General features: G+C 39.6%; 1 protein-coding gene across 1 annotated transcript in view; it reads right to left on the reverse strand.

Annotated features, from left to right (window-relative positions):
• The window catches only part of TPH2 (tryptophan hydroxylase 2), a 49,432-nt gene that overhangs the window by 12,593 nt on the left and 16,236 nt on the right, over positions 1-20,603 (reverse strand). Inside the window, exon 8 of the mRNA XM_005519366.2 lies at positions 15,746-15,872. Coding sequence (XP_005519423.1) covers positions 15,746-15,872 — 127 coding nt within the window. The remainder of the gene's footprint in view (positions 1-15,745; positions 15,873-20,603) is intronic.

The raw sequence follows: 20,603 nt of genomic DNA on the forward strand, positions 1-20,603 counted from the left end.
ATAGGTAAGATATAGAGAACATCAAGCCCTGGCAAACCCCAAGCCTGGTTTCCAAAGTAAATTCAGTGTCTCTTCTTTACATTCAGATACTGCCCTGCATTATAAACTGGACTACCATAAGAAAAAGAAAAAATCAGTGACAGCTATGACAGCTAACAGAAAAAATCGTTATTTGAGTGGGCTTAGATATTTTCAAAGGCAGGAAAAAAGGTCTGATAGACTCAATTCTCCTCACCTGTCTGGTTTCTAAGCCTTTGAAAATCTCTTCTCACACCACATCATTTTGCATTTGAGAATCTCCCTCCTGGGACCTCTGCAAAGAGCTTGTGCATGGTGTTGAGCCCTAGTGTCACAGAGTCAGTAGTAGAAAATCTGACTTGTTCATAAAAAGGCCTTTCAAGCCATTCCACTTTGCTTAATTTTCTTATGGTATAGCTGGAGACCGGTACTTGTGTTCAGCTGGCAATTTTCAGCACAATGTATAGCGTGAGATTTCATCTGTCCTCTGAAATACCTTATGAAAATGTTGTCAGGATGAGTCCTGAGAACACCAAGCATGTCAAGAGCTGATTCACTTGTGCTCCCTGCCACAAGGGGGGAAGAATGACAGCTTGTGTAATTGCATGACTGCAATCCTGGTACATGGCCAGAAGACTCACCACTACATGAACTGCCAATGCCATGGGCCTACAGCCCCAAGATGATGTGCAGTAGCACAAACAATCAGTTTATATGTATATAAAATTAGTTGCCATGAAGACAATACAACTATTAATATATGTAAGTACTTTAAAGACCAGTGCCAAATAAATAGCCTTAAGAAAATATATTTACCTTGTTTCTACTGGATTTCACATTTCAAAGGATACTTGAATGGACCACTCAATTCAATATGTATTGAATATTGCATGTAATATGTTCATAATATGCAAAGATTAATTCCTCTTTTTTTAGGAGTCCTTTGGTATTTTAGCTCTAAAAATATTCACCTAGAGATTAAATCTCATATAGATGTAACTACCTCATAAATAAATAATTATATACCACTGAAAGGATTTCAAAAATCCCATTGTTAGAAATAAATCCTAAGAATTAATGAAATAAAAGTATTTTCATTCCACCTGTAAAGTGTTCAAATTGCAAGCAACTCTCAACTCAGAAATAAGTGTGACTCTAACTTGTGCTTTCTTTCTTCATTCAGAGCTGGTGTAAATAAATTTTTGAATAGTTGCTTATTTTTCAATCTCAAAAACATCAATAGTCACAAAAAAAACCCAAAACCCAGCTGGCATTTCACATTTGACTGAATTATTCAAAATTCACAGTCTGTTGAGTAGTATCAGGAATGCTCTACTACAAGAAACAGATAGATGGAACACAGGTAACCCAGGCAACTAGCCAATACAGCCCAGTGTTGGGATCCAGACCTCAAGCAATACCAGCTATTTGACAGCTATTCATGCGGGAACATTACTGAGTAGAAATGCAGGGAGATTTTTGAACAACAAATAAATCTCATGATGAGCTTGTGAATAGATCAAAAGCAGAGAAGGAGTAAAATTTGATAGCCAAGCCTCATTACAGATGATTCACCTACCTCTAACAAAGACAGGGACCCTATTCACAACCAACAGCATTTCTAAATAAAAAAAAAAAACAAAGTTTAATTCTTCAGATTTATCTTCTTGAATAATATTGTTTAGTCTGCCACTTTGAAAAGCATTTAGGCTCAGTGAAATGAGGTTTCCTTCCGGGATTTCAAAGTGAATATATATAACAATAGATTCCTTTTTCCCCTCATCTCTCTTCTTCACATTCAGACCTTTCACTAAGGGTGAATGCTTGGAACAATCTCTTTATAAACAATAGTTTGAGTAGATGTGGTGCTGCTCATTAGAGCACTCGGGGATAGGCACACACCAGCCTTCACATTTCTGTTGACAGTCATAGCACACAGTACCACTACATGCAAATTCCTTTAATGCACGGCTTGATATACTCAGAGAAAGCATAGCCCATAGTGAGCTCAGGGGAAACTTAACCCCTCATGAATATTTTGAAATTATACTTGTTTTTTCAGGAGTTTCTGCAGAAAAACTCATAATGGTAACCAAAATAAAATTATCATCATCCATTTGTTAGGGAGCAGAAAATATCCCTCAAGCAGCTCAAGTAAGGAGGTAACACTGTATGTCCAACACTGGGGAGCCCAGCCAAGACCAGATAATGTGCATGGCAGCTGCCAGCCTTGCAGGTGCAATATGACTTCAAGAAAAAGACCTGGAGAACACTCCAACTAACAACTTTGTTAGTAGGATATATTCTCTTAGTTTAGTTATTAGGATAATGGGATAATATTCTCTTAAGAGAATATTTCTGTTGTTCATTCTTACATGAAGGAGGCCCTCTTGCTACTCCAAAGAGCAAGCAGAGAGAAGCACTTCTGTGATTTTTCTGCTGTTGCAAAAGAAGTTCATTCCCACATAACTAAAGTCACATAATATCCCACTCCATGTTTGAATTACTTCAAAGTAATCTGAACTCAGGTTTTCTCTGTGCAAAGATAATTTCTGTCCAGCCCACTCGTTTTATCTTGGTCAAAAACCCTGGACCACTTTGGAGGTGAAGAATCAGGAACCTCAACACTTACTCAGAAAGTCTGGTGTTTCCTGGCAAGGCAGGAGTTCCTTTCCACCCAAGCTAGTGGTCACAGAGATGGTGCAAAAAATCAGTGCCCCAAAAAGCACACTTGCTCAACACTGCCAGAAAAAGAACTCCTAGCTTTTTCAACATAATTAACTAACAGTGGTGAAGCTTAATATGCAGCTAAGAGGATGAGACCGCTGAAACTAGAAACTGCTGCTTAGATTATTGTTAAACATAAATCATTGAAGCCCTAATGCTTTGCCCTTCCTATTTCCCCTTCCCTGTCATTTGACTCTTATCTAGAACAACTTCTAAAACCTGGGGGTTTAAGGTTTATTAATTTCATGTGGAGTTATTAAGAAAAAATGATGTGCAATAATGAGCCATTTCCTTTCCACTTTATTTTACAACATATAACACAAATTCATGTTCAGTGCTCCCTATTTTAGCTGATGTGAGTATTCCCTCAATTCTTTTTCAAGCTCTTGATTCAAATTTCAGTCATCCAGAGATTTCACATAGGTAGCATAACAGGGACAGTGAGGTTTTTTGACATGTTAGCTGGGACTACAAGAGACGGGATCCTCTGAAAGGCAAATTAAAAAAAAAACCACCTGAGTAAACATAACACTGCTGTCCAAGCACTCTTCAGTCTATGCTGCCTCATATGCCATGCTTGGTTCATTAAGATCCTTCAAAATTTACAGGCTGCAAGCAGGGAGTGTCTTTATGGCTTTTCCATTCCTATTTTACACCTCTTTTTCCTGCTACTCTTATAGATGAGGACTTGGTGTTAATACAACCTATCAAAGCAAGAATGGCCCCTATTTGCCAGGCTACAGGGGCAGGGGCTAGCACCCCACAGTGTTCTCCTCAGCCTTGTGGCTTATGCTACAGCTTGGAGAGTATGACTCCTCCAGCAAAGAGACAGAGACTTGAACAGGAGGCACCACAGAAGTGAGAGAAAATTTTAAACAAATACACATACAGAGATCATTTGTCTGTCCTTTGCCTGACAGCATACTCATTTTATGGGTCATTGACACTAGGACTGTTACCCCAAATTGTGAACTGCCTTGCTTAGAAGAATATGCAGAGAAGAGACAAGACCCACCTCAGACACTTTTCTTCCCCCGGCATCCAGAGCCAGAATCTCACAGAAGCCTAGCTCAGTCCTCAGGACACATTTACCAGTTACCTGTAGACCTCAGCACCAGTCCAGTATTTTTTGTCCTTCTCTAAAAAGGCCATCTTCCACTCCACAGCAAGCTTGCTAAGCAGGCAACTCAGAAGAGAAAGCATAAACTTGTAGCACCCCATGAAATACTCCTCAGGCTGGGGACGCAGAGTTCATCCTTTTGAAATTGCTGCAATGCTCCAAGGAAACTACAAAAGGGAAAACTGGCACAGGATTCTCTTCCACTTATCCTGCGAGAAGCTTTTGACAGAGCGGCTAAGTAAATCTACAGATTATCAAGTCACAAAGGTGAAACAACTAATCACAGTACAGGCAACCCTTGCTTTTACAAGCAGGGAGTTTACTGAACCACTGCCCTGTGCCAGTCCTCTGTCACAATTAATTACTGTGAGCTGTGAGGCCTCTTTAGAAAGTACCCTTGGCCAGCCCAGAGACAGACCCCTGGTGTCCTCCCTAACAGGCGTGGGGAAGGCACCAGGCTCCAGTGGTGCTTCTCCTGATGCCAGTCCCTGAAGCAGGCTGTCCCCACTAATTGCCAGGCCAATTACTACCAATTACAGTTGTACTGCAGGGAGCGATGCAGGAGAGCCACTGAGCCTCCCGTGTCACCTTAGCCAAGGAGGGGCATGAGCTTCTTGTGTACATGATCAGCTGCAAAACTCCTAATGTGTCTACTAATGAGGGGAGGCTATATCATCAGAAAGGGGTGCAGCCTCCTGGGGCTGAAAGGATATCAGAACTTTTTCAAGTTCTGTAACTCTGGGGGCAAAAACACATTGAGAGAAGAGACAGGGACAACTGGCCAGTGATGTTTTTAAATTCTAATTTCAAGGAAAAAATGCACAGTCATTTCTTCACAGTCATATCCATTTCAAATTTATTTTTGAGGAGCAAAAAAGAGTCAGGATTTCATTCCAAAATAACCAACATCCACACTAATTTTCTAAACATTTTAAAAAGAAAATTAAGTTCTTGTATCTATTTACTGAAAACTGATTTAATAGCTAAGCCTTGTTTTCAAACATCACAGTTTCTAACAGCAACACTGCATTTAAACTCCATGTTATTTTAATCACATAAATGCCAAGGGACTCCCAAAAGCTTTTGTGACTCTTAATGCATTAACTCAACCTGATTTGCAAGAAAAGAAGCAAAAAAGATAGTAGGCATAAGCACAAAAGTGAAAGTTCTATTCATGTCAAGCTGACAGACAGATCAAAGAAGTAGCTCAGGGAATTTTAAATATCTATTAATTTTGCTACTAAAAATATATCCAAATTGAAGATGTTTTTCACAGCCCCAAACAAAATCTTTTTCAAGTATAGTTGAGCACCTTCTTGCAGCACCCTGATATTCAGCAGTGAGGGCATGTAAAATGAATCTATCATAACTACAGAGTAGTCAACTGAGTCACCACTAACTTACTTGCCAGCAGTCCGTAAACACAAAGCAAATCACGTGAACATGTATTCAGCAAGCTGCAAAAAACTTCCTGGGCAAACACCTGTGAGCAGAGAGGTTGTGGCTATTCACTTTACCAAAGTCAAAGGAATTTAGAGTGCCTGTGGTCTGGAAGTGACTTACCAAATGTGAAGATCACTCCAAAATTGTCACTAGTGATCAGATTCCCATGGATATGCAAGAATTCTGTGCTTGTATAGGCCCTAAATTCATTGCAGATATATAGTATAAATCTGCATATAAGCTAATATGCTTATTCAAAGATTAAAAATTAATCCTATAAAGGTGTTTACATTTGAGAGATGAAAAATGTCTTGTTAAACTATAATTTTAGCTACTTTTATGTAGTCAAACTATATAATTATTACAATTACAGCCTACTTATTCAAGGTAGGGAACAAAAAATCTCTAGGGAACAAAAAGAGTAATATGCTTTACAGGGAAAAAAAATCATAATCTATGAGTACCCACTCTTTCCAGCATGTCTTGAAAAAGCTCTGAGCTCAAACTGCTTTATCTAGCACTACTAGTAGATGCCATATTTGTGAATGTCTGTAGAAAGTTCCCTTTAAGGTACAGAATATATAAAAACTACAGCTGACAACTGAAACAAGGTTCTTCAGTCTAAACTAATGCTATGTCTGATGAAAAGGCAAACTAAGAGAATAAGAGAGTGGAGGGGTTGTTCAGAGTGTGCCTGAAAGAGCAACACCATGTTGAAGTTCTGTTTCAGCCACAGCTGGAATCAAACCAAAACAACCAAAATTAACAGTCACAAGGCCCTTCCCTGTAGCCTTGTCTTTGGCTTCAACAATTCTTTCAGGTTTAGAGTACTTACTTTAACTTTCCAAAATCATCAACAAATAAAACAAAAACCTTTAAGCAATAACTTCAGAAGGCCTGCTAGCTCTAAGAAGTAGCTAACAGAATTTGTTGCATGCTGTACCACGTGAGTTTGGACAAAGGAAGAGACACAACTGCAAAATCATGTGTCCTCCAGAATCAATTCAATCCCCACAGAAACCCTTATTTCTAAATAAAATATTTCAGAAAGGAAATGATAAAAATTAATTTCACAGCAACAAATTCTACTTTAATTTTCATGTGTACAACCCTATGTTTTTTAGGAGATGGTACACATGGAAATGAGGTTAATATTTAGCCCACAGACCTAGCTTACTGAAAGCAATAGCAAACTGCCCCCTGGCCCTCTGTAGCATCAGCACTGGACTTATAAATATATAATTAAGCTATACTTGCAAAATTATTATGGTAGATCACCCAAAAATATCTCAATTAAAATTTTATGGGACTATATTCCATCCAGCACTTTGATGCCATTTGATAGAAAGGTGACAACGGGCATAAGAACCACTTCCAAAGCTGCAGAATTAAGGAATCAAGCCCTTGGCATAGTTATGGGTGCCAGAAATATTTTGTCTTACTTCCATGCTTTAATCTGTGCATACAAAGAAACATGTTGGGTAAGATAATTAGACTGAATGCATCAGGTATGTCCAGCCCTGTGCCTGTGAACATTAAGTTGGCATCTGTTCAGCTCTGTACAGGTATGTATTTTAAGACTTATTCCATATGATACTATTTGGGTTATGCATAATAGCTAGATGCATGAATGTCCTTTTGGAAGCAAAATTATTTACTGAACTATCCCAGACAATAAAAAGAATAGTGAACGGTTTGAAGAGATCAGTGAGGCCACATCAGGAGCTGTGTCCAGTTTTGAGAGAGATGTATGAGATTGGAGAGTATGAGTATGAGAGAGAGATGGAGTTCCTGGAGCAAGTTTGGCAAAAGGCTATGAAGCTGACTCAGGAACTTAGGAGCACAATTCTTCTTGAGGAGAGACTGAGGAAGCTGGGCCTGTTCAGCCTTGAAAGAAGATGACTGAGCATGTACTTCATCAGTGTGTATCAGTATCTGAAGGCAGGGTGTCAAGAGGAGGGAGCTGAGATCTTCTCAGTGGTGCCCAGTGATAGGACAAGAGAAAACGGGTAGAAACTGATGCACAGGAAGTTCCACCTGAACTCGAGGAAGGACTTCACTGTGGGGGTAACTGTGCACTGGAACACATTGCCCAGAGAGGTCATGGAGTCTCCCTCACTGGAGGCATTCAGAAACCATCTGGAACACAATTCTGTGCAATGTGGCCCTTCTTGAGCAGCCATGGGTTGGACCAGATGATCCACTGTGGTCCCGCCCAATCTTAACCCATTCTGTGATACTTCGACTCTGTGATTACACATAACTGTTTTGGTTTCTGCCTGAGTGCAGAATCTCCTGGCTTCCTTTTCCTGCTGGGGTCACTGACCCCTGAAATGAGGGCTGGGTATGCGGGGTAGCAGCCAGGGTTGCACAGCACAGTGCAGCAGGATGCACAGATCCCTGAGCAAAGGGAACCTGGAGCTGGCCCATCCCAGCACCACGGTGGGTCCCTGCCAGGTAACCAGACAGCTGCACTCAGGGAGCTGCTCCAAAGAGAACCCTCCCTGCAGTCACCAAAGCTACTTTATGCACAGCACTCCTCAGCTGCTCTGGCTCCAGGGGAAGCATGGCCAAAGCCAACTCCTCCGCCTGTGTACCCACAGCACAGACCTCAGGCCTAAGCAAGACCTAGACATGGCTGAAATGAGCTGCCACATGCTAAACTTCTTTGCTTCCCCATATACCTGTGTGCTGGTGCCAGGGGATGTCCATGTCTTGTGCAAATGACTTAAATAATGTGTTACAGTGTGAGCAATACCTACACAGAGCCCAGGATTCTCACTTTCCTTCTATGAACTGTGAAAGCACAGGGGCAGTCAGCAACAGCAGCAGCAATATATTCCAAACCTTTCCTTTATTGTTCTTTTTCCTCCTGATATTTAAACCTTTATTCCTGTAACTTATGAGTGATTTGTTAGTAGATGTTACCCAAAATGTTTGTCTGATTGTTGCTCACTGGAAGCTTATACTGAATACTTAATTTTTTCCTGGTTATGTATGTTCTATAAAAGACACTTAATGTCTTTTTGCTAATACATTATCATCTCTAGGTCAAAAGAGAAAACAAATATGCAAAAAATCCTATCAAAATTCATAGACTCCTTTCACCCATTTCTCAACCTTTCTCAACTGGATCCAACACAGAATTGGAAGATGCTTGCCACTTGCATGCACAACATTCCACAATTTTTTTCTAAGCTATTTTTCAGGCTCACTTTCATTACTACTGTAGCAGAGCAAATGTTCAGAGTGTGAGCTATTGAACTACTGGCAAATATTACTATTGCAGAATCTGCAATTTCTTAATGAAAATGAAGTTGCTTCTGAAAATAAACAAACGTAATTAGCAAGCCAGTGCTGTGTGAAATTTGCACCATTCTCTTGTTAACCTCTATGTCAAAATGTATTACTTGTGTGCATGGAAATTTGCATTTGCAGTTCAGTAACCTCACGGATTATGATCTAACCACTTTTGGAAACAAAATGCTACAAGAAATAAAGGCCAGTCTCTGGCTGCAATTTGTTATTTTAATAGAGACTTCTTCTTTAGCGTTTCTAAGTGCTTAGGGCTTGATCTCCATAAATCACATCCTGTCTAAAATGAACTGTATTATTTCTACAGTAAAGTTTCTAATTTCTTCCCTGCTCCCAATTAAGTCAAATTAGCTCTCTTTTGCATCTAGCTTCCTCATTACAGGGCTGGGCCCAAGGATACATATTTATAAGTACTTTATAGAACAATACTGTTTCTAGTTACTTGTGAGCACAAAATTTTGTCTGTTAGGGCAATATGGGATCCTTTCAAGAAGCAAGTTACTGACTTGACCAACTGGGCACCCTCACAGCAACAGGTGAGCCCTCTTTCGCCCTCTCTAGCTTTGAGGCACGCAGTATAAAGCACAAGGTGTTTCTTTTCCAGATTAAACACATCCAGTGTTGATCTACCCCTTTCTGATCACAAACTGGAGGGACTCACATCCTTGTACGGCAATGCAAAATGGATCCACTGGATCTACTGGATCTACTTTCCTTCTGCATCCAGCCTATTTCTTTCATCCCTAAGTAACAACGTGTTGTCAGCTCTACTACACCAGGTCCAGTCTTCCTGTCATACAAGAGGTCCCCACTTCTATAGCAAGCATATCCAAAGCTGACTTGACTCCACAGTGCTACTCTTAATCAAAACTCAGGTTAGCACTCAAGCTGCTCATTTGCTGTGTTCTACAACCTGGTGACTGATATATCCTCTCTCTTTTCCAGTTCTAGCTGGGAGGGTGGAAAGGATTCAGGGGAGGAATAACATCCTCAATAGTATTAGGAGTGACTAAACAAATGATTGGTTTCCTACCCAGAAAAGAGAGAACTAAGCAAGAAAATGTGATCTCTAGTCACAATGGCATATAGAAAGCCTCCAGGGACAATTTGATCATTCTCTCTTCGTAAACAAAAAAAACAAGTAGGAATCAGGTTAAAAGCAACAAAATGAGACAGCTCACCAGACAGTAAATAGTTGAGCCACAGAGGTCATTGACGAAGTTACTGAAGGTACTAAAAATTTAGGTGTTTTTGAACATAAACAGCTATCTCTGGACAAAAATCCTTTCAGGATAATTAGATTCATAGAAGCTACATTTGTGGGAACAAGAGTTCCCCAAGTTCCTGATTGGTGAGAAGCTTGGAAAACATTTGAAAATAATCAGATATGCTCATCCTGTTCTTCCATCTCCCCTAAGCAGCTATTTATGATGGACACAAGTCACCAGCCATAGCCCTCACCAGCACAGCAATTCATACAGATCCAAACCTGGAAACAGACTCTCCATACCCAGAAAAAAAGGCCTTAGCAGACTGCCACAATTCCTGCAGAAAATATCGAGCATTCGTTCCAAATTCCAGTAATGGAATCCTTCAGTCTGAAGGGCTAGTTTAAAGCTGGTTAAGTATCTCTGCTGGTACTTTTCTTCTTGTGCCACAAATATCTGACAGAATGACCATAAAAACGCACTTCAGGAGACCACTGCAATATTCTAAAATATTAAATATTGATCCCTGGAATCTACAGTTGTTTTTTTTCCACCTTATGTCACTGTTTTGTGACATAAGTACTATCTTTTCTGCCCCCCTTTTTGATTATGCATAACGTATAAAGGATGTCACATCAGTGCTTCAGCTACTTTATCCAAAAGTACTGCTGAAATCAACCCTTAAAAATGGAGACCATTACTGTTTATTAATTCCTTTAGAACATTTTTCAGAGCAAGCCCACGAATTACAGAAGGGTTTTAGAGCAGCAGTCAGTAAGCCCAGCAACACCTCACCAAACAAAGTAATCCATAAATAAGTTATCCTTTTCTCCTGATTCAAACACACTTCTGTAATGGTCAAGAAAGCCACCAAATTTCATCTGCTTCCACTTCTGCTCCTTGTTAAAGTTTCAGTTTTCACACTTGGGCAATTTCCAAATACATCTTCATATGGGTGGTTTTGCCTGGTCAAAGTCAGGAACAGAAACATTGCCCAGGCCATCTATTGATAAACAATACAGATCATGGTATAGCAGGACAGTGTCTGTCTACAGTGATCCATCATACCTGATTTCAGCTTTATCTTCCTAGCTTTTATCCTGGGAATTGATTCATCTCCCCTAAGGGACATACAGCTCAAATCAGAATAATTTCATATGTCTCCTGTAAGCCCAGCAAAATTTACTCAAGCAATTTTAATTGTCATATTCACTCCCAGCTCTTCATGCTGCTGCTCCTTTATACACTAACTACAGCTGTACCTGGAAGTAACACTTTTCCAAGAAACTCCATTATGTCACCGCTGGATTTAACTGTGCTCACCCTTGACATCTGTCACATATACATAGCATGCAACTGGGACACAGAAAAAAGACTAAGCAGAGACTTGAATGTCAAATTTCAATATGCTCTGTGACTTCCCTAGCTCTTGGGCTGTAATACGAGGTTTCAGTTGGCCAATACATAATTATTTTTATATGTCAGAATAGCTTCAGCAGGGGAATTGGTCACAGGCTTACAATGATGGTTAGTTCCCTATCAGTCATTTCACAACTATAAACGAGAAACACACAGGTGGTCTTGATTTTAGATGTAGCAAGAATGTTCAAAATCTCAAATTTTCTTCTCAGCTCATCCATGGAAGCAGACAGTAAGCCAGTTCACAAACTGTACTTACAGCCTGGCAGTACTAAATAGTCCCTATGGGAAATCTAATCTGTTGTTTGTGAAGATGAGAGGCTATTCTATCTAGTGAGACCACAAACACTGAGTCTTCCCTAAGTTACCAAATGCTGCTCAGTCTTTATCCAAAATGCTTCTGTTTCTTCCATTCTGGTTATGTCCTCAGCAAACATTAATGGAGAACTGTCCTGAATTATGTGCCAGATCTCCAGTGTGGGAAAAGGACTAGAATGATGTCAACAAGACAGGAAAATAGAGATTCTGAGGTAAGGCAGGCAAGTAAAGTCACAAGAATTACCACAAGCCAGAGAGAGGCAGTTTTTTTAACTCAGTATATAATTCTAAAATACTTTGTTTGTGATACATACACAGATAAATTGAAGTTAGCTTTAGAAATGAGCTATTGGCCTCAGTCATCCAGGCAAGGTAAAACTTTAAGATTCATAACAAGTTTTTTACAAGATCTCATCTCACACAATTCCTTCAGATTTAGAAGCAATTTTTGTGGTTTTCCATTTAAAAGACAGCCAGACCTAAAGAAATTTCTTGATTTTTACTGTCCCATGCTGTTAAAATTCAAGAACAAATATTATCAAGAAAGATGAAAAGGTGAAAGTTTTACAGTTATAAAGAACTGAATGTTTAAATATAACTTACTGTGAGTAATGACTGGGAAAAAACTTAGTGAAACTAATTAGGCCCTAATGACCAAATTCTTGGGCAGAAAGACTTGGTGATGAACTGCATGAAAAAGACACTCTGCTATACCCTTTTCTGAACTTCCACCCACTGAATTTTGCCTACACAAACACATCCTATACAGACTGCATCTTGAAGGGACAACCTGAGCTGTGCTGAAACAACTTAGCAGGAGTCAGGAGTCATTTCTGCCATTAGCAAGATAAGCAGGTTCCTGCTTAGCAACTTGCAGCTTTACAAAGACAGCTCCCAAGTCCACAAATTACAAGTTAACACTGAAATGTAAATCGAGATGTATTTTTTGGTACAATTTTTCTGACAAAACCTTACGTTACGTGCTGTTAAATGTTGTAAATGATATACTACATAAATTAGTTGAAACACCTCATGTCAAGTCCTCTCCACAGCTTATGGTTTGATAGGTAAGCAGAAAAGACAGCCTTTTTTATTTCTGTGCTATGTGAAAATAGGAAGATCAGACATGCTGAAAAATTAGCTCAAAAGCAGTTTTAGAAAATCAATCAGAACAGGACAAGACATGAGTAAAGATGATGATAATAATAAGAAACCAGATATGCATGGTTAATATTGTATTTCCTAAACAGTAACTGCATTATACCACATTCCACAAAAAGAAGTGGATGGTGCAAATACTTCACTCTGTTTCAGTAACATTACCTCTGCCACCTTTTTTTTGTGTCTTTCCTCTTTCTTACTCTCTTAAAGATTGTAAATGAAAATGGAATCTCTCAACAAGCCACTAAAAGACAGTCTTTTGGCTCTTTCAGTATTCCACTCTCATGACAAAGCAGAAGCAGTTCCTTTCTTCTTTCCCCTATCTGCGTACAAGACCCCATGAGGATGAAGGGAACTTGCACACTGTCTTTTCAACTCTCTTCCCCTGCAGCCATTCTTCTCCCTCCAGCTGGCCAGCACCAGAGCCCCTGCAATGTTCTCCCATTTAATTCCTGCCCTCGATGGGGCTGCACAGACATAACTAATAGCAATTTACAAAACACTTCTAGTCTGCCCAGGCACCAGGCTGCAGCTTGCTCTACATCCAGTGTGTTAGCCCTGCAGGGACAAAAGCATCAGACCCTTCCTTTGCAGCTCAGGGCAGGGCACAAAAAGCAGATCTATCAAAGCTGATACACAGTGCCTTTCTGAGAGCAGAATGGAGCAAAAGATTATGAAATCACCTGCAATAATTCCTCTTTCTGGTCTGAATTCCTAAGAGGTGTTTTCCTCTCTTCCTAATGTCATTGTCATCCCTGTAATGGCTCAGCACTTAATGTCACTATCTTTTGAAACAGGTCAGGCTAATGGCAAGCTTGCTTTGGGCATATTGATTCAAGCTCATTAATATGCATACTCTCTCTCCATTCGTTTCTCTATTTACTTTGAAGTCACCTCACTGGAACCTGCAATGCTTTTCTGTGTTAAGACTCTTGGCTGGCATTTCTCAGCTTGCTGTGTCTGTTTTTTAGCTGGGATGGAAATGGGACTGAACGCAGCAAATGTTAGTCAATGGCACCTCAGGTGACATTTGGTGCCTAGCTGAATGAATTTCTTGGCCTCCTCACCCTCACCACTGAGAGGTGTTCTTTCTACTTGCTCTCAAGTTGGCTGTTTACACTGCACATTTTAGGGCAAGTAACATCTCTGTATTTGTCAAGCATCTACCCCAGGGGAGTGCAGCCCCTCGTTGTGCTCCTACAAAATAATAACACCGCCAGACTTTTCCTGAATGTGTCTTCCACCTGAAAGAGCTATTTCCAGCATGGGAGGAGAAATCAACTTTGACTCAGATATCAGATTCTCAGTGTGATAAGGGAAAGTGATTCAGCTGCCTTCTTTTATTTTTTGCTTTATGATTCAGGAGCAGCTCATTGTTCAGATGACACATTCAGTCATAACTGGGAACTTTTGTGAGGGGGAGGAGTACAAGCATTTATATAATATTCAGAGGTCACTTTATATTAAGATCTCTACCCAAACAGCCCAGTACCAACTTCATCCTCTGCAACAGGCCCCTGTCATCCAAGGTTATTTTGGGGTGACATATTTGGGCATGCCATTTTCCTCACAGTACTTACAGAGACAGCCAGTTAGGTAGTTTCTCCTGAGACTGTAAGGTAGGTCTGTTTCCTACTAAGTCCCTTTGAAGCAAATGCTGGAAATACCCACTCAACATTAATGATTCCTCCAAACGGTTTCTTCTCCACAGACATCCATTGGAAAAACAAGGAACACACCCAGAATCATGAGAGGAGTTGGCCATGAGCAAGGCATTGAGCCTGTCTAACTAAGGAGTGAAGAGAGTTTGATTTAGTTTAGTGACTTCTTCTGGGAGAAGCCAGAAGATTCAAATCAAACAGGATTCAAGTCAAAGGGGTACAAACACCTTTTTTGGCAGATAGGACTCTAAGCCTCTGCAAAGCCAGTGCATCAAAACTTCTGCGTTTTAATTGAACCTAATTTGACTCCACATCCAACACTTATTTCCAAGCCTTTAAATCCCCACTGCATTTCTCATGTAGAAGAGCAGCAGTATGCTGCAGAAGTTTTAAAGTAACCAATTCCCCTGCCCGATCTCACAGAATTTTTCAGAAGATAGAATGTTTAAATATGGAGCTTTATAAATATGGAGTTTTTTAATCCAATACCGCTCCTTAAATTATTTGCCACATTAGTTTTAACAGGATCCACCAAAGGAAATATACAGTAAGTAGAACAAATGAACAAACCAAGTGGTAAAGACCACTAATTTATGTCATGATGCAAAGGGTTGCATCCCAGTTATTGGAATATGGCAATAGAACAGGGCTGTCAGGAGCGCAGGAGTGGAGACTCATGACAGCTTAACAGGGTCCCTCACACAAAGGTCATGAAAGCTCAGTCTCAGCAGCATCTAACAGCTTTAACACACAGACAGCTCACACTGTCTGCTGACTTGTGCCTCACTTGATTCAACATGGAATCCATCTCCCAGCTGCTGGCCAAGGCACTTGATCTCGATCTACTGCTACACAGCCGTGGCTTAATATTCTCCAAGGGGAGCACCCGGTAAGGATGCAACGTCATCTTAAAATCCATCACACACTGGAATAAAATTAAGAGCTGCAAAACTGAACAGTGAGTACAGAAATGTCAGTGCTAGGAACTAAAGTGGCCACCTGTGGAGGAGCTAACAGTCTAGAGATCAGAGCACACATCAAAATGTTGTATTGTTTTTCCCAAGTTTACCTTTCTTACTCATTTCCAGCACCTTAAAGCAAACAAAAGCAGAAAAAAATCATTGCAGCTAGCCCTGAAAATTGGTTATTAAAAACAAAAATTGAAACTGATTACTCAGTGTGATCAGCTTTGGTCTTCTCAAAAACAATGGGGAAAAAACCTAAAGCTCTATGATTGTCACATCATAGTCACCTGGAACCTGAAAATGTAGTCATCTCTAATACGACAATGCACATCAGTTCATCAGCTAAAAAGGAGAGATGAGAGAGCATGCCACAAAAAGATTTTGACTCACAGTGGCTAATTTCTGGACATCTTCATCAGATGCTCCCAGTGAAGCAAGTCCTATTTCTTGTGAAAACTGTGCAAATTTGGGATCAGCAAGTAGAGGCACATGTCCCAGCAGTTCGTGGCATGTATCCCTAAGGGAATGGAAATGAAAAGACAGTCATTACAGAAATTAATACCATAATAATTCTGTAATTAATTTAACATAAGCCATTTTACATGGGTCTGACCCCTACCTTAGAAGTCTTTCAATGAAACATGGTTTTTACAGTGTACTTCTTCCCTGTATATATGGTTTCTACATGTAGGTAGAAACACACACATTTGTTTCTGTTAAATAGGTTATATATCATTTAACCCCAGCTGTTCTGTGATTTGCTCATCATTTGCAGACTGAGTGGAAGAGACTGATCACTACAATCTTTCCAGCTTGGTGATATGAAGACTGAACTGCCCAGAGGAAAGCCAGATGTCCCATAAGAACAGTTTTCAGCTTTTCTCTCCACATAAATGAAAATCCAACACATTTCCTCTTCCTCTTGTCCATTCCTCTTTCTGTACCTGGGTAGCACTCCACATCAAACATTTTTCGACTTGTCCCCAGAAATATGGGGCAATATTTACTGAGGTTTCTGTGCACCTAATTTCTCATTTAGTCAGAAGATCCTACTGCAATTACTGGGTACTTTTGTTATGCAGTCTACTTTTCAGCAAGCCAATTTCAGAAAAAGCAAAGAATCCAAATCATTTCAAAAAGAACAGCTGTTCACATCTGTAAGTGCATTGTTAGTCATGACAAAGTGCAGACATAAGTGTACAAAAAACTGCTAACGGAAGTGCACATGCATCATCTAGAAAAGCTTTCAAACAATTCTGAAAGTTTTGCTGCACTTGTTCGCAGGAAATAATGGACTTGGTAGTAAAGTTCACTTTAAAAATCCAATCTGACATTTCCTTTGCTTTTGTCTCTTCAAAGACATTTCTCTCTCTTTCTTTTTTTTTTTTTTTTTCCCCTTATCCTAAGCTGTAAACAAATGTTTTAAAGGCAGGAAGAAAACGTCAGGTTTTCTGCCTTCTACCGAAAATCATCCAATTTGTCTTTTACAAACTATTTTTGTTTGAAAAGTCACAGAACATGACATTTCAGATAAATCATGAACAGAAAAACAACCCCCTATATAATTTAAAGCCTTCTTACTCGTTATCCTCACCAAAAAGTCTGAACCAATAATGTGTAGGTAGATAGTAGTAAATAGAAGTTTCTGAATATACAAGTGAAAATTAAAGTTTCTGGTATTCCTACTTTGCCTCACCAGAAGTGTATCAAATACAGTTCCAAAACTGGAGGGACACATACAAGTCTTCCCTCTCAGTCCAAATGGTCTCACTGACAGATGCAGAGCAACTTCTCCTGTTGCAGTCACACTTTTTGGTGAGAAAAGCACCACAAGAAGTTGCGTGTGACAAGTCTGACCCAACTTCACATGTGAGCAATTCATTCAACAAGACCCATAGTCTAGATGGTAGTCCCTTTCTCATTGGAACTGAGACTGGAAAAATTGGTTAGCTCTGCATGCCTCCATTTCTTTGTTCAGGAGGCGGTTTGCATCGCTTAACTGGATTATCACCGAAGCTAAAGGCCCTGCTTAAATTAATTCCGTTCCAATCCAAATTTCTTCTATCGTCTCCTGCAAGATTTAGCTCACTAACAATGTAAGGGACAGCTGGGAAATTTCGTTTGCAGTCAGACAGACACACCACTTCCCAGTACCAAGCAATTCACTGGCGGAGCCTGATTTCTCCAACCATCAACTTCCAACATAAAAATGGGCCACAAAGCCATTCTCTGGAAGCCCAGCACAACAATTCTTACCTCCACTGGGCAAACCAACGCTAATTGCTGAGCATCTGTGGTACACTCCATCAGTCCAGATATATTTAGCTTTGTATCAGCAGTTCAAGCAGAAGCAAACAGTGAAACTGGCTCCAAGTTCCTGGCTCCAGGTAAGCACACTCACCTTCAGGCAGGGTTTTACAGCAGCATCACTACTACTGACACCTGAGCCTACATCTCTATTTTCCTGTGCTGAAGCCACAACCCCCAGAAACAAATAAGCAAAGCTGATTTATTCCCAGTTCTGCACTGGGACACATGGTCTTTCTTCTGTCCACTCTTGCAGACAAAATGAGAACAGACAAAGCCTAATCCCATTAGCTTGTCTCTCTTGGCAAGGGGAAAAGAATGAGGAGGCAGAAAATATTTCTCTCATGCCTTTAGCTTGTAGATTCTTCCATTAAAGCTATGCAAAGTAGTATTTTGAATGTGCAGTTACAAAGAGGGGAGCTTAAAGCAAAAAGCATAAGAACAATAAAAAAAACCCAAACCCATAAAATCTTTCAGGCAGAAACATGAACCAGCATTTGGGATTGTCATTGAAGTCTTTTAGACTTCCCTGCTAGTCTGGCCCTTTATAGATAGTCTAAATAATATAATTCTTCGCTTAACTACCAAGGTTTGATTCTTTTGTTTTGTCTTATTCTGAAAATAATTAAGTTCCTTTAATTTATTCACACACATTGCTCAGAGAAAATAAGATTTTTTTAATGCACTTTTCACAGCAAAAGATTTTTCTTGGAGTAAATTAGTTAGTAGAGCAGAAGAAATCTACATAGCTCTGTGAATGTAGTAGAAACATAATTAAAATCAGGAAGAAATATGTTTTAAAATGCATATGGTTGTGATACAGATCAAACCAAATGAACTCTCTAATTTGTATCTAGCTCTGTAGCCCAGGTGTTAAATCTGATGGAAAGCCCACTGAAGTCAAAGGGAGCCTTTTAACCAGGTTTATATCATTGAAATGCAACATTCACCAGCCAGGGACCTGCAGCAAACCTCATTATGGCCCCATATATCAACCAGGAGATCTCAGGGCATTGCAGCTACTGCAGAAGATTAAGAGCTGTCCCACTCAAGTCAATTTAGTTTTGCCACTGATTTAGAAAAGCACCAGGCTTTCACCCTACACTTCTGGTAACACTTACTTGTGTGTTCTATGTTATGGAAAAAAACATAAATACATTTTTAAAGGGATTCTCAAAATTTTCCTATGGAGTTCCTGAAAGTCAGTACACATTACTTAACTAATGTGAACCAGTAAGTCTGCAAGAAGAGGGTATAACATCATTAGAAAATGACAACTTCAATCCTCTGTTAGTCATATTTAGAGGTGTTTAGACCATAACCTGTATTTTTAAGTTCAGCCCAAATAAGGAATAAAAACCTTCATTCTAACTCAACTGTTACTATTACTCAGCAACTTTCCAGACAGCAAGTAACCAGAAAGGTTACTAAACAAGCAGCTGCCATTACTACTAAGGATCAGCTAAGATCCACTGCATAATTTTGAATGTAAAAGCAGCATCCTGAGAACTGCAGGGCTCTCAAATACACAAATCAATGAACCAGAGAACATCAGGAAAAGCACAGACACATTTAATTGCTTCCTGGAAGATGTTATTGTACCTAAATATCCTGTTGGAGTTATGTACCTAAATATCTTATCAGTAGATGAAAATGTTCTTCTAGTTTGTACTAAGTTAATAAACGTCATCATTCTTTTGCTGAGCACTGGTACATGCTGCAGCCTGAAACACTGGCTTCCCACAGGAGAGGAAATCATTGATGCAAAGCCTGGTATGTCCCTTGTATCATTTATTTATATGAAATATCAACTGATATTTTTAAATAGACCAGGAGAGGTTCAGCCCTTCCTTCCACCCAAGCCCTTCTTTCAAGATTTTCCATTCTATCAATTTGCCTACAGATCTAAGAGATTTCAGTTCTAATTACAGAGGTTACAGAAGCAACTGAATTCCTTCAGGGATCACCACCTCCTTTCCAAAAGCAACACTCACGCAAAGCCAGCCTCAGAGCATTTCAGCAAGTACTTCACCCAGCTCAGGGGCTGAGGAAAAAGGTAGCTGAGTGTCTCACAGCACCACCTGGTGACTCCTGCTTGAATAAAGCTTCCGCATTTTTACATACAGCTTAGTACGCAGTGCCACTAAACCTTCTATATTCAAAAACATTACTCCATGGTTTTGGCAGTCAGTTCATGGAATCAAACTGAGGCATCAATCCAAATGTTTGCAGAACTGGAGCTGAATATAGGTGTATGAATCCTTTGTGTAAATTTGGGAAAAAATCAAAAACACTCAAGTAGTCCAAGCTGATTAAACCACAGCTACAATTTCATGCTAACTGCCTGATGACTGATTCACTACAAAAATGTCATTCCTGTGGCTACAAGATCTGCAGATAACTTTGGTAAAACTACCTCCATATTATCTAAATTACATGTACTGTTCTGCTATTACTGCACAGAATACAGCATATATAACACAAGACAAGAACTACAATCTCTTTGATCTTCTTTTTCCTCACTTTTCATCAAAAGACCATATGCCAAAATATTTCACATTAACTTGCAATATTCTGTTTTGGAAAAGCTGCAATGCTGTCCTATAAAAGTTGTAATTAAAGTGTCTCTTATTTCTGTCATAATTTCCCTGTAACAGGCTTCATATCTAATATTCTCTCTTGGTAAGAGAGTAGTGCCCCATGTCTTGCTTGTGCTGTGTTACAGGAGAGAAATGAAGTTCAGCTGTGGAACCTGGTCCAAAAATAAAAATAAAAATTGGGACACAGGAGACCAAATTAGAATTCTGAAAGCAGGGTTTTTTCAGGATATTTGGGGGGATTTTTATCACAACTTCTTTCTAGTTGTCCAGCAGAAACTAAAATTATAGACACTTTTTCAAAATTTTTAGGTGAAAACTCAATTTTCCACTGAAATATAATT

Source organism: Pseudopodoces humilis, chromosome 5, assembly GCF_049639895.1.
Source record: "Pseudopodoces humilis isolate 2021_Gansu_Grassland_sample_001 chromosome 5, ASM4963989v1, whole genome shotgun sequence".
NCBI classification, from domain to species: Eukaryota; Metazoa; Chordata; class Aves; order Passeriformes; family Paridae; genus Pseudopodoces; species Pseudopodoces humilis.